General features: G+C 34.5%; 1 protein-coding gene and 1 long non-coding RNA gene across 2 annotated transcripts in view; both read left to right on the forward strand.

The window, feature by feature from the left end:
- The first annotated feature begins 109 nt into the window (after positions 1–109).
- The window catches only part of LOC106788040 (zinc finger protein 395), a 93,584-nt gene continuing 78,385 nt past the window's right edge, over positions 110–15,308 (forward strand). Inside the window, exon 1 of the mRNA XM_014750958.1 lies at positions 110–3,110. Within this exon, the coding sequence (XP_014606444.1) occupies positions 2,727–3,110 (384 nt within the window). The 5' untranslated portion in view covers positions 110–2,726. The remainder of the gene's footprint in view (positions 3,111–15,308) is intronic.
- Positions 11,130–11,645, forward strand: LOC106788048. The gene is made up of 2 exons (XR_001381862.1): positions 11,130–11,209; positions 11,291–11,645. It is a non-coding gene; the product is annotated as an uncharacterized LOC106788048 (long non-coding RNA).

The following is a 15,308-nucleotide window of genomic DNA, read 5'->3' on the forward strand; positions in this document are numbered from 1 at the left end:
GAGAGAAATAAGAAGAGAAAGAGGGATGACGAAAGCAATGATAAATGATATAGCGTAGGACGCGTGTAGCAGTGGTGGGGAAATCCCCGGAATAGTTCATAGGGGATGGCGCTAGTGTCGGTCTCCGTCGAGTGTGCCGCGCGCGTTTCTGCGTTCCTCGATAAATAAATACGCAACACGATCTAAACGTGACGCATTATCACGGACACGAAGTTAACGCAACGAAACAATGGACGTGGGAAGAAGGAAGGTGGAAGGAAAGGGAAAGGAAAGAGATAAAAGATCTTTGTCGTCGTCATTGAAAAAGAAATCATCATTGATTTCAACAGATAGACGGAAAGCGAGAGAGAGAGAGGGAGAGAGAGAGAGAGAGAGGGAAAGAAAATATTTGGTGGTATCAGTTCGAAAGCGTCGATAATAAGCATCTCTTTGGGCGACGGTCGGTTAAGAACATCTCTCTTTTTCTTTACTGGAATGGCGCGCGTGTCGTTTCATTCTCTCTTTATCTCTCTCTCTTTCTCTCTTTTTCTCTTTAAACAAGCCGTCCTCGTTTCGTCACCGGCGTCCACACAGCTGATGCGCCGTCTCGCGAACGCGATGGCAACAGCTGATCGAGAAAACCTTCGTGTTAAATATCGAATACTAAAAAAGTACATTGAAATATGAATCTTTTTCAAAAGAATACTGTCAATAATAATAAGAAAAATAGAATGAATTTGATTATAATTCTCGAGATGTTGATTTTCGAAAGTTTTGTCTCGTTGAGCCAACGTGTTGAGCTAAGTAAGAGTGAGAAAGAATGAGAGAGACAGATAGATTGACAAGGAGGAAAGGAGGGTGTGGAGTAGGGATATGGATTGGCGAGAAGAAGGGAGATGAAAGAGGAGCGGTAGGGTAGGCCGGGAAGGGGTTTCATTAGCGGGGAGGAGGTACGGAGCTCGGAGGGTCTCAGTCAGCGAGCGAGAGAAGAAAATAGTGCGAGTGAAGGAGCGAGGGAGGTAGGCGCTCGCGTTCCAGCCTTTCCCCGATTCTCACTCGCTTCGCTCGGCCAATCGGAGTAAGTAGGTCAGAGCGGTTGGCCAATGGCGTTGAGCCGGACGGTCACGTGTCTTTGTTGTTATCTATCAGCTGTTTTTCCTTCAGGGGAGAGGGAAGGGGTAGGCAGGCGGGTGGCCGGCCGGCCGGCGCAGTGAAAGCCGTACGGCTCTGTCTGTCCTCAGTCCTTCCCGGCCGCTCAGCTGTGCGTCATATGTCAGCCGACATCGCGTGAATTAAAACCATATCGTATATTGAGATAATACCGATTATCATCATCGGTTCTTGGCATCGTCGTCGTAATGGTTTTTTAGTGTCGTTGTTGTATACTCTTACGTCAGTTGATTATTGTTGTTTACTAGCATTATTACTATTGTTACGATTAATCTTTCCGTTTTTCTTTATCGTTCCGATTTTTATCAACAGCATCCTACGAGTTTTGTTGTTGTTCTTCTGTATTATTTCCAGCCAGTTACCGGCATCACGTACATATACATACATACATAAATAATATCTATATATGTATATAGTATTATTTTGTTGATTTCCCATAATCATTTTTGTACGAGTCTGAAGCCCGCGTACTTTGGACGAGCGAAGAGAGTGTAGTGCGTTGTTTCCACGTATTATGCCGTCGTTGGTTAAGTGCGAGCGAAAGTACATCGACGCGAAATCGATCGCGAGGTGCCGGTGTGAACATGAGGACGGCGTGACGACGAGGAGCACTGACAGCGAAAGCAACAGCAGCAGCAGCAAACGCAGCAGCACCACCAGTAATCATAATAATAACAACAATAAGAAGAACAATAATAATAATATTAATAATAGAGACGGCGAGAACGGTATCTTCCGTTACGTCGTCCATACGACAGAAAATTACGACGCTCGTCGTGGCACCGTTTAAAGGGCCGCGTGTGCGCGCGCGCACGCACGCACGCACGCTCGCGCCGAATAGCGCCGTGAAGAGGGGTGCGTTAACGATCTTCAAATCGATTCATTTTATTCTTCTATCCGATCTGTTGTTATTACTGATACTGATCGTCCTCAGCTATCGTATATTTTCATTCCACTAAATCGATCTCGAGTCGATCGAGATCGCGTTGCGTCATGTGGATCATCGGATCGTAACGAAATCCGTATCTATATATTAGTGGAATTGTTTAAAAGGAAGGACTAGTTTGTTAGAGTTCGAAAGATACAAAAATATAAAAAAGTAAACAATTAACAGAAGAAGAGAAAGAAGAAGGATAAGTGTGGTATAATAATAAAAAAAAAAGTGCAAGGTCTCGGTGAAGTAGGAAGAGAACAGAGCGCGCAGTGGTAGTGTATCGTGTTGGGGGGGGAGAGGTGCGTCAAACGGAAGGCGGAAGGGTGAGCGAGGTTCGCGCGAAGACTCGAATAAGTTGAGTGTAAGCCGAACGTGAAAGAGAGGGAGAGGTAGATAGATAGGATAGATAGATAAAGAAACACAGTACGTTGTCGTGTTAAGTGATCAAAAGAGAAACAGATAGATGATTATATAGAGAGATATATATATATATATATATCATATATCCTTCTCTATATAATAAAAAAAAAAAAGAAATAAAATAATTAACGAAAAGGGAAAATAAAAAGAAGTCAAAATTCAGTTCTTCGTAATAGCGTCGCCGACCGGCAGAGTGGAGAGAAAAAAGCTTCGAGCTCGAATAATGTCGACGGGCAAGAGACTGGCGAAGCGCAGTATAATCGGTACGAGGGTGTGCGCGCCCGGTGAGGACGGTAAATATTATAGCGGTGTTATACACGCCGTTAAGACGCCGGCATCGGCGGCGTCCGAGTCTGGTTTGAGTATAACACCGAAGACTCGGTACTCCGTTAGATTTGACTCGGTGCCCGGAGGCCGACCACCGAGTCCAAGTACCGAATATTTCGACCGTGACCTCATAGGACCCGGATTTGGTTCCGTCACCGGCGCACGCCTCGTACCCGGTCAGAAGGTTTACCTAACCTACAACGGTAGGGAGATACAAGCTGAGGTCACTCAGCATCGTGAAGACGAGGTTGACGTTATCATTGCACCTAACGGACAGGAGGTGAGTCATTTTCTTTTCTCTTTTATATTACTTATTATTATCAAATCTTTTTTGTTTTTATTCGCAATTTTTTTTGTCTATATCTCTATTATTATCATTATATCGAACAATTTATAATTTTATTCTGTTCGATTAAATTCTTATCTATATTATTTCGTTTGTTTATTACCGTTAAACGTTACATTTTTTTTTCCCTTTGTTAAAATTACTTTAGATTAGATTTGTTTTGTTTTTAAATAGATAATAATATAACGATCTTCGGCGAGAGAATATTTGAAAAGTTTCGTCTTAAAACGCGAGATCGTGTTCTCGCCGGTTTTCCCGGCGAGTTGACGCGTTTGCGCGCATGCGCGGGTCGCACACCGCAGCGGCGCGGCGCGGCGCATCGAACGATCCTCTCTTTTTCTTTTTCTATCTCTCTCTCTCTCTCTCTCTCTCTCTCTATCTTTCTTTTTTTTAACTATCTTTCATTCGATTCTCTCAGCAGCGGTTTTTCCTTTCGGAGCTTCCAAAGACACGCTTGAGCGATGACAGGTCGGACGTGCGAGGAGCTCGATCGCTAAACCTTCTCGATGCTTGCTTTCCTTCATCCGATTAAGAACGTGCACGCACACGAGAGAACTCGTTAATCGGGTTAACTCGCGCTTAACGATGCACGGAAGTAACTGTCTTATGTTATATGAATAGTCAGACGAAAAGAAAAAAAAAGGAAAAAAAAAAAAAAAACAAACAGATATGAAAAGAAATCATGAAATGAAATTGGAAGGAAAGAATCCTTTCTTAACTGATCATCGATTTTTTCTTATTACAATTTGTTTTTGATGACGTTAAGCTACGTCATTAAAAAAACCAACACGGATATGCCACGGTTGAAAGGTTCAATTTGTTGGTTGTGTTGTGTCGTTAGATGCAGCTAAACTCTTTCTTTCTCTCTTTCCAAACCGATGTAACTTTCAAATTACACGCTCGTGTACTTACATGTAATTTCCCAGTTTTCTTTCTTTTTTTTATCTTTGCATCAAAAGATCGTTCTTTTTTCCAATGATTATTATTTGCTTATTACACAAATATAATTTAGACTTGTATATTTTCGTATTAATACCTTTCGCATTGTATAATAATTTTGTTCATAATACATAATACATACAAATGTTTATTGTTTGAATACTCAAAATATTTATCACATTTAAAAATAGAAATCTTCATATTTAATTATCATCGTATTTGAAGTTAAAAAATATAAAATAAATTCAAGGATAGATTGAACAGTTTCTATGTTGGGATTTAAACTTTTAAGACATCGCCCCCCCCCTCCCAACCACATATAATACAAAAATAAAAATTTAAATGTCAAACAGTATATTTAATTGTTCGAAAACAACCGATCATCACCAACACTAACATTATCAGCACTGTGGTTTAACTCGCGCTTGATCTTGTCACCTTTGTTTCTGGTTCGCACGCGCACAGTATCGCGTTGCATCGAGTTGCATCGTATCTAAGAACTGCGTCCGAACTAAAGACAAAGCATACGCATGCTATCTCTATCTCTCTCTCTCTCTTTCTATATGTTTCTTTTTCTTTTATGATCTCAGCATAACATTCTCAAAGGCGTTAAAACATAACTCAAGTGCTTAAGATAGAATATACACATTGATCGAGTTATTAAAAAATATTAAAAAAAAAATTTTAACAAATTTTAAAATAAAAACAGAAAAAAAAATAAAAGAAATCAATTTAATCTCATAATTGCAAGCAAGATTAATATATTATTAGATATAATGACGAGTGAAGTAGAGGATGATATATGATCAACATCTCTAACTTTTCTAAACTGAAAAAAAATGGATTAAATTGGATCTAAAAATAGAAAACATTTTTGAGTAAAATTTGGGTTAAGATTAGGGTAAGATTAGGAAAGATGAGGAAGAAGAAGAAAGAATAATACTAATAAGAAGAAGAAGAAGAAGAAGATGTTGACTGTATATTATCATTTATCTCTTCTCTCTATCTCTTTCTCTCTCACTTACACACTCCCGGGCGTGTGCGTGCCGTTAATCAGAAAATTTAATTTTCGTGACCTCGTTCCTAAAGCGGAGCGACGAGCGTGTGGCCCATTTACGTCGTGCGCATGTGCATGCCGGCCTGTTCCCCGCGGCACTCACGGGAACGACAAGAGTTGAAAGGGGGTGGTGGTGGTGGTGGTTGTGGTGGTGGAGGAGTAGGAGGATGATGGTGGAGGATGATGGAGGAGGCCGGCCGGCCGGCTGGGATTTTCTTTCCCTCCTTTTCTTACTAACAACTCCAATGCTACATCCTAGTGATGTAAGCGCCGTTCAAACCGAAGCGCTTTCGACTTTCGACTTTCCCCTCTTCCTTCTCTTTCTCTCTCTCACTTTTTATCTTACATTCACCTCTCTCTAATGTAAGCTTTGATTTTATATACGTGACCACTAATAAATAACAATAAGTTGCAGTTCAACGGAAGCATTACATGTTTTTTTTTCTTATATGTATATCTGTGCATACGCGAGTCGTTCATAGGTCAAATGAAATTAATTCAACTTTTAGAATTTGAACTAATTTTATTATCAATGAAACTTTCTATCTTATATTCACTTTTCTTTAATGTAAGCTCCAATTCTCTCTCTCTCTCTCTCTCTCTTTTTTATATATGAGTACCTATAAGATGCAGTTCAATGAAAGTATCTTAATTTTTCTTATATCTGTTCACGAGCCAAAATAATTAACTTAACTTCTTTTTATGAATTTTATTATCAAATCACTTGATCAATATTTAAAAAATATCCTGTATTTAATATAAATTTTCTAATAATTAGGCTTAACATTGTAAATGAGAAAAATGTGTATGATCGATCAATAACAAATGATACGAAAATTTGTCCTACTTTTTATCGTGGAGTTCATCGATTTGACAAATGTGTGACTCATATGTCGGTCTTATTTTAAGTTTATTATCATTTTTTTTTTCCTTTCCATTCTTTTTCTTCTTCTTTGGTTTGAACAGATGTACAGGATTAGACTTATTTGGGTTCGTTTAGGTTATTTAGATTTCTATCTCTATATGATATTAGGAATAAATTATTTATTCTTTCTCAATACTTGTTACAGCCTAATTTTTGTTTAAATTTTAAGACTATAAGTCTAGAAACTTTAAATACACTTAGCATTTAGATAATATCGTTTGATATTAAAGAAAATTTTAAACGTTCATTTCAATGGTTGCAATAGTTTAGAATTTGGAGAGAAAAGTATCTTTTGTTGGATTTTTATTGGTTTTCAAATAGAAAGAAGATATTTATGTTAAATATTCAAGTTTTTCGATTGTTCAATATCTCCAATCAATTTGAATCCTTATCATTCGAAGAATATTATAATATATTTGTGTTTACAAATTTGTGACAATAACATAAAATCATAAAGTAATTTCAAACAATTCGAAAATATTGCAATATGTTGCTAGCTAAATCGAATGTTGATGAAGCAATAGTCACATACGCGATAGCCGTTTATTAATACAAATATTTATAAATATTCCCGAAAGAGAAGAAGGAACAGAAGAAAATACATTTGGCAAATTTACAATTATTTGTAATGGCGAGGATTAAAAAAGAAACATTATAAAAGTTTGGATTTTTTGTGTGAAAAATATTTCGTTCGATTGAAAATTTATACGAATCGAATTTACTCGTGGTTCTCTCCAGAGAGAATTTTTTTCTTTATGCACATCTACACACCTATACACACAAACATATATATATATATATACATATACATACATATTTATATTAAAAATTTTTTGTCAGTAATTTGTGATAAAGGAAGGTAGACTTTGGCACGTTCGGTGGCGTTTGGTAAATGCAACGTGTGCAAGTATCGCGTAAAACGTGAAGAGGAATAAAGTAAGAGCGTGTAGCGTGTAGCGTGTTGCGTGTTGCGCTTGGTCAGGCGTGGCAAGGAAATATATCCACGTTTTGCTCCCGATACCGCTACGTGGGCGCGGCTAGATTTGTAAAGGATAGAAGCGTACCGTAATACGCGCCACCGAGTATAACCACGTAAGGAACGCATCCAACGAGTCACATTTTCAAACGCCATTTTTATCCCCCATTTTGTTGTACTTTTATCATTTTTCAACGCACACACACACGCGCGCACGCTTTCTCTTTTTATTTTTATTATTTATTTAAATTATTTGTCTCTTAATCGTTTGTTAACGATTAATTGTTTTTGTTTTAACATTTGACACAACGTTTAAAAAATTTGTATCCCTTTACTTTATCATTCCTCCCCTACACTTCTTTCTTCTTTCTTTTTTTAATTCTCATTTTAATTATTTATGGTGATATTATAGGTGCAAATTTGATTAAAAAAATAAAAAAGAAAAGTATTACGTTTACTTGTTATCAACGATTTATTATAATACATAAAAAGAAAGAAAATATCTAGTAGCTTTTTATGTATTATGTATATATAGTCTGCAAGGTCGGGAAGCCTTCGATTATAAACGGTATCCGCGTTATTGGATAAAGATTGAAAATAGATGACCATAGAAATAATAAATGTATTGGTACGAATACTTGTTCGAAATCTTCATATTTTTTATTCCCTAATTATTTCTAGGAAATTTATTATAATTTTACAAGAAATTGTTTATCTTAGTCTTCTTATAATATTAAAAATCAAATAATTGTATTATAAATACACTAATTTAATATCAATAATTATATATATATTTTCTTCGATAAATATTTAATAATTACATTAATATTTAATATATTATTAATACAAAAAATATTATACTTTGATCATCGAATTATATTACAAATTACCTTCTGTATATATAGTTGCATTTATACGGATATTAAATCCGTACACATGTGAGTATGTGTTAATAATTAGAAAGATAGATGGAATAAGTGAAGAAAATTGTTGATCTAAGGGGAATGGAAAGGCGATTTTGTTCGATATTGGAATCGAGCAAATTCCAAGGATTAAAAAAGATAAGTGAACAGATAAATCGAGATCAAGAAAGACAGAGTCAGACGGACAGAGAGTGAGCAAAAAAAAAGAGAAAGAGGGAGAGAGAGAGAGGGTGGCTGGAAACACGACGGTACAGGAGCTACAGGTGAGAGCCCCAAGTCCAAGTGGAACACGCGTTAACGCAATATCTTTCCTACCTCCGTTAGGTAGCTCAGGCGTGACCACGCTTATATTTCGTGGAAAATTAACGCATAGTAAAACCGGTGAATAGAGAGAGAGAGAGAGAGAGAGAAAAAAAAAAGAAAGAAAAATGAACTGGATAATTATCACTACGCACAACTATGTCCGGTTTCGATGTGAAACATATTAGTATAATTATCATTTTATTTTTCGTTCCATAACTGGCACGTATAATTAAAACAAAAAAAACAATCGTAATTTATTTTTGACAATTAATATTATTTCAATATATAAATGTTAAATTTGAATAAGTGAGATATATAAAATAAGAACTGGTTTATAATAGATCAAATTAGTATGAATTAAAAAAGAAAGGGTGTGGGGTGAGGGGGGGTGTGTTAAACCGACGATATTTATCAATGTACAAGTTGGTGACCATGGAATCGTTGAAGATAAAGAAAAGAAAAGAGAGAGAGAAAGATAAGATCGATTAATTGATAACAATGTATAATTATACATTCACAATGAGTATTATTTATTGTACAATCGACAATAATTTTATTATAAGAGGATAAGAAATTACAAGAGATAACAAAGAATATATATATATATAATATTTATTTGAGGAAATTTTTATATTTTCTCTTTCCAGCAATGATAAATTGTGGTAAGAACAAGAGAGAAAGAAATTAAACAACAATAAAAACAATAACAACAAGAAAAAAGAATAAGAAGAAGAAAGGGGAGGAAAAAAACAGTAAAGGAATTAAAAAGAGTATGAGAAAAAAATAAAGATATCGTTTAAACCGACATCGACGCGGGTTTCGTACGTCCTCTCTATGTACGGTCGCCACGGAAATATCCGGGCCGGTAGGCGCATTCGAAATAATGGCCGCGTTTAACGGTGTCACTGGTCACCACAGTACAGTACGAGTACGAGCCGATTGAGCAAGAAAGACGCGCACTTCGTACGCGCGGATCCAAAGATAGAAACCCCGGCGACCGGCTGACCGAACTCTTAACCGGCACCAACAAACTTTGCATCTCTTTATTCTCATACTCTTTAATTCATTTTCATTTTAATCTTCATCTTCGTCTACGTCTTTAGCTTAATCCTTCATCTTCATCTTCATCTTTATTTTCATCTACTTAATCGTCTTCATCGTCATCTTCTTCTTCTTCTTCTTCTTCTTCTTCTTCCTTATTATACGTTCATAGAAACATGTGTAGTATATTTGTGTTCCGAGTATGGAGGGATTAATTGGGTTTGTTCAACTATGAGTGATTTAACACGAAATGGAACGAGGGCAGTAAACAATTGAGAAACTATCTAATAGTCCAGTGAAACACAGATAAAAATTGTTTTCCGACAATATCTCACTAATGTTGCGTTACAAGTTTGTTTATTTATTTATTTATTTATTTGTTATCTGTGAGTGCTTGCTTGCTTGTATGTGTGCACGACCGAGTACTATTTGATCGATCCCAACTTTATCATCTAATGTAAGATACTTACGCTTCCGGTAAATTGCGTTCGTCTTATCACTTTAAAATGACTTCTTAATCTTGTTCTCTCTCTTTCTCATTTCCTTTTATCTTATTTTTCGATATTTCATTTCTTTGTTCCTTGCGTTCATATTATTATCAAGTTTATTCGATCGTTGTTTTAATTGTTTAGTTTTTCTTTTTGTTTTTTTGTTTTTTTTCAAAACTTCGTTCGTTCCTTGTAAATATTTGTTTTCCACGAAATTTTCATCGTAATTTTTGATCTGTGGAATGCCGAGTTCTTCCAATTCGCGTGTCGTGCGCCATCATGGCCGACATTCGGTCGACTCTAGCATCTGCGATCAATGGCGCGTTGATGTTCGTCTAACGCGTCGACAGGTGGTCGGATTCACTCTTCAGAATTCAAGGTTACCACGAATAAGTTTCATCTCTCTCCCTCTCTCTCTCTCTCTCTCTCTCTGTCTCTCTTATCTCTCAGTGTTGAGAAATTTCCTTGTTATTTGGATACTTGCTTCATACTCTTATTGCCTATACGATCTTTTCCGCCATATTTATTTCCACATTTCATCTCTTCATATTTAAAATATAAAAATTTAATTAATTGATATGCATAAAGAGAAATTTAAATAACAATTGATAAAAGAAAATAGATAAATATATCTTAAAAAATTGATTTCTAGAAGAAATTTCGTTACTTTATATCATACTTACGTAGCCGACATGTTGTTTCTTTCGTCATATTTAATTCCACATAATATCAATCATTACAATAGGTAAATATTCACAAATTAATATAATATCATTCATAAAAATGATAATATATATTTACGTAACTTGGAATTTGTTATTTTCTCAATTGTAAATACTTTTTTCGAATGATTAGAAAAAAAAAAAACAAAAATAAAAAATCTGTTACGTTTTGACACAGTAAAGTTCTTTCGCTCGTTGTATTCGTTTGCGCGATACTACATTATAAGAGAGAGAGAGAAAGAGAGAGAAATAGAGAAAGAGAGCAGCGTTCCTCAGTCTAGCACATGCATACACGTGTGTGTAGTATAGGGAAGCGAAATTGCGCAACGATGCGCGTCCGTATGAGTTTGAGGGGCGCATGCGCCCGCGTAGGTTGTTTTAAAATAGTGTTCGGAGAGATCGGATCTAAGCGCGGAGCGTGCTGCTGCACCGGATTATGTCATATGTACTCTCGTACCACTTTGCCGGTAAATAGGTTACGCAAGATGGATCGCGGATGGCCACTCTGAGCGCAGCGTTAACGCATCATGGCTGACTATATTCTATCATACTATTTGTTCCTTATGATGTTTACATGCTGTTGTTGCTGCTGCTAGTAGTACTGTTGCCGTTGCATGTTTCTTTATTACGAACTAATAACCGTTTCTTATCCGATGCGAGTAAGTTGTCCTAATCGTATTTTTGTATACTTTTGTTTGTTTTTGGTTATTTATGAAATACATTTCGTTTTCTTTTTTTAGGAGCGAGTTTATAACTTAAAATATAAATATTATCTCAACGAGTCGACTATTAGATTAGTCCAATTGTTTTTTATTCGTTAGAGTTATTGATCGTCAAATATTCGTAAAAGTTGTATAAATATAAAGTGAAAATATTTGTCACGGACGATCGAAAATATAATTTTCGTAAGGTTTGTAAACACAATTGTAATTACAGTATATTTAGAATAAAATTGTAGTACTTTGTATTTTGTTAAATTTTCAAAATTCTACTATTCAAAGGATCTAGCAATAAGAATAAGACTTAATGGGAGAGGTATTTTCAAGTGACAACTGTGTACACCAAATAAAGTTGTTGAAAAAGAAAAAAGAAAAAGCGAAATATGATATCCTATACCTTTTTCAGAATAATACTTTTTAACTTAACAATAAGATACTTTCTTCAATATCAACTTGAACCATAGCTAAACCCAGTGAAATAAATTAGAGGAATTCCAAACACAACGAAAAACCTTTTTTAAAACTTAATTTCTCATAATTAAAAATGTTTCTTTTATTATTTTTCAAAGCCGATTAACAATAATATTCTCAGCAGGTCTCATAAAACTAAACCTTATCAATCTTGTCAACAAAACATCGAATATATCATCGACTTACTGACTTATCATAGAACAGATGAAACTGTTGATTGATCCGAATTTCTTAGATCAATCGAAATGACAATTTATCGAAGAAGTAATATAAATAACCCCATAGAATTCAAGGCGGTAGATTTGAATCTAAAAAAAAAAAGAAAAAAGGGATTTGCTATCGAGGAACAACGTCATAAAGCCACGGGAGCATTACGCTGTCAGGGTTACGACAGGTAGTTCTCCTTTCTCCTGGCAAAGTGCAGGCTTGAATTCGGGTTTGGAAACAACATGGCGATCGGTTACGCAGGACGAACTGGGCACGCTAACTTTGCTATCCTTTGCTGATATTATTACGTATGTTAAAGTGAATACGTATACACATACACACGTGAATATATATGCCATGCCAACTTAAGTACTTACGTATTATACCGTACCGTACCGTATCGTACCGTACTGTACTGTACCGTACCGTACCGTATGTAAGTATTTACGTGTAGTTGTCTACGATGCAAGACGACAACGAGTTGTTCGTTCGTTTCTTGCTGGTTGCTACCTAGCTTCGCCTACACGTCCTTCGCTCCACCAACCACCTTGTTGCACCTTCGAATTGGTTTACCGCGATCATGCCTGTGTTGCAATGATTAACGCTCAGTTGTGCGCCCGCGCGCATTCGCGATCGTGCTCTTTCGCCTACGATCACCTTGGATATTGAAATGATATTGAAACGAGATGGAATAGGATGCATGCAATAGTGTTATGCATGTATATATACGTATGTCTCTATGGATGTGTATGTATGAGTATACGTGTTTGACTGTATACCATTGGCCTGTCATGTTGCTTATCGTTCCTTTCTAAGCCTTCAGGGAGACAAGAAATTTCTTAGACTTTTTTTTTCTTTCTATTTTCTGGAGAAGGTAATTGTGTTACAGGGAGTTGTGTCCTGACGATCTAAGATTTTAAGGATTAGTATAATAAATTAAAGAATTAGCCAGTTTAGGTATCAATGATTGCAAAGGATTCAATTTATGCTTAGTAATGGTGGAATTTATTTCTTGTCTTTTATGGTAATCCTTATTGAATATATAAAGTTATATAGAAGTTACATAAAAATGATATCAAATTTATTTAACACATATTATGAATTCTATAATATTATTTTATTATATCGTCATTTATTACAAAATTATATATATCATCTAATAAGAAAATTTTTATAATATTATACAACTTTTTAAAAATAACTATTACCTTTATATAATTCATCGTATTATTATAAAAATATACCTTTAAAATAAAAAAATATCTTTATTTTTATATTAAATACAATATTCCAAAATATATACTCTGACAATGAAAATATATGCAATTTAAATTACTCTTCGTTGTTTCTTTTAATCGTTAATTTACTTATCGTTCTCACATTTGAAATTAAAGTATTAAGATACATTAGTACTTAAACTTCTCTATTTCATACATTATCCTAATAATCTTTCAAAGAATTTTAATCTTAAAAAAGAGAGAGAGAGAAATAAAGGATTAGAGAAATAGAAATAGATATTCGATTAGAGAGAGAGAGAAAGAAAGAGAAATAGAGAAAGGGAGAGATAAAAAGAGAAAGAGAGAGAGACAGCAACAAAGAGAAACGAGAGAAACGATACTGTATGCATTGCGTACGCAGCCAAGGTCGCGAGCGTAATCGAGAGCGCGGAATTAGGTCCGTGCACACCTCTCTATGCGAACGCTTTCGAGCTCGAAACATGTCTCACCGTGGCACACGAGTGTCTGATTGTGAGTTCCTTTCGCGATAACGAAATCTCACGTCCTCTCTTTTTCATCGAGAACGTGCCTTTTTCTATATAATACCTTCAATTCGAAGGCTTGGTTTTTTTTTTCTTTTTTTTTTTTTTTATAGTATTCTCTCTTTTAATATACTATCTCTCTATCTTTTTATCTATCTCTTGTAATTTATTTTTATTCGGAAAAAATAATTATTTTCACATTTATTTCTCTTTCTCTATCTCTGTTCGATATTTCGTTTTCTTGATTAATTCCTATTTTCATTTTTATCAAACTATTATTATTATTTCTTATTTTTATTTTTTTTAAATTGGAAAATTTGTCATTTTTTCATTCTCTTATTATATCTTTATTTGTGAATTTAATTACTGAAGCGTTAAATGTAATATTATTGCAATTGCGATATAAGAAAGAACATTCTATTCTAGGATAAATTGAAAGTGCTCATAAACGAAAAGAGGAAATTAAGTATAGTAAATATGTCAGTTTAATCGAACGTTTTTCGACACATTAACGAGCCACTCGTTAATGGTTCTATTTGATTTTTCTCATTCTCTCTTTTTTTATATTCTTTCTCTCATCTTTAACTTTTATTTTTGGTCTTCCTCTTCTTCTTTAGCTTTGTTTTATTCTCATCGTTTTCATCTCATTTCTGATTTTCGATAATGGATTTTTAATGGGTATCAACGCCCCACCTGTTATTTCGATCATACATGTTTTTTCATTTTCTTTTATTTTTTTACTTACATTCTTCTTATCTTATCGAAAAGAAAATATTCGAAAAAAAAAGAGAGTAGAAGAAAGTTGTTTCATTGCTTTTGGATAATTATGTATACACATATTTAATATATCATGGTTTTCTCATATTTTATCATTTGTCGACCGCATACGGGGTCTTTACTAATACTTTCAGAAGCCTTGCTTTATATAATAGAGTCATATGTGTTATGTTATATAAAAATATAGGTTGAGTCAACAATTTTTTAGAAGAGATTTTAACAAATAATTATATTTTCTTTTTTATTTAGGATATTTTAATTTCTCCTTTTTTGTTCAATATTTTTTTTATTCGGGTAATTTTCAGTTCATTCTTTCTTCTCCTCCTCCCCCTCTTCAAACCCATAAAAGGGAAAGTAATAAAGATGTTTCATTCTTTCTCTGAATTCCTCTTTTTATTTGGAAAATTTTCATTTCTCTATTCTTTTTAAAATTAAATCTCTTTCAGACAATTTTTCTTTTTCTCTCTTACCCCAAAATATTTTTTTATTTACAATATTTCTTTCTTTTTTTCTCTTTCAAATATTTCTTTACCCAGGCAATTTTCTCTTTTTTTTCTCATTCTCTAAATTATATTTTTCTTTAATTTTAATTTATTTTATTCTTCAAATACTTACTCGCTTAATCACTTATTTAAAAATTTTTATCTTACCCTGTGGTATATATTATGATATATAAATATAAATTCTATCTATAGCATAGATCAGTGGTTTTCAAACTATGTTTCACGGAATCCAAGGATTCCACGCAACCTTCCCAAAGATTCCCCAAATTCTTGTTACATAGTATTAATATCTCTAGTAGTGTTCAAAAAATTCATATATATA

This window comes from Polistes canadensis, unplaced genomic scaffold (genome assembly GCF_001313835.1).
Source record: "Polistes canadensis isolate GaletaPanama2010 unplaced genomic scaffold, ASM131383v1 scaffold_5, whole genome shotgun sequence".
NCBI lineage: Eukaryota > Metazoa > Arthropoda > Insecta > Hymenoptera > Vespidae > Polistes > Polistes canadensis.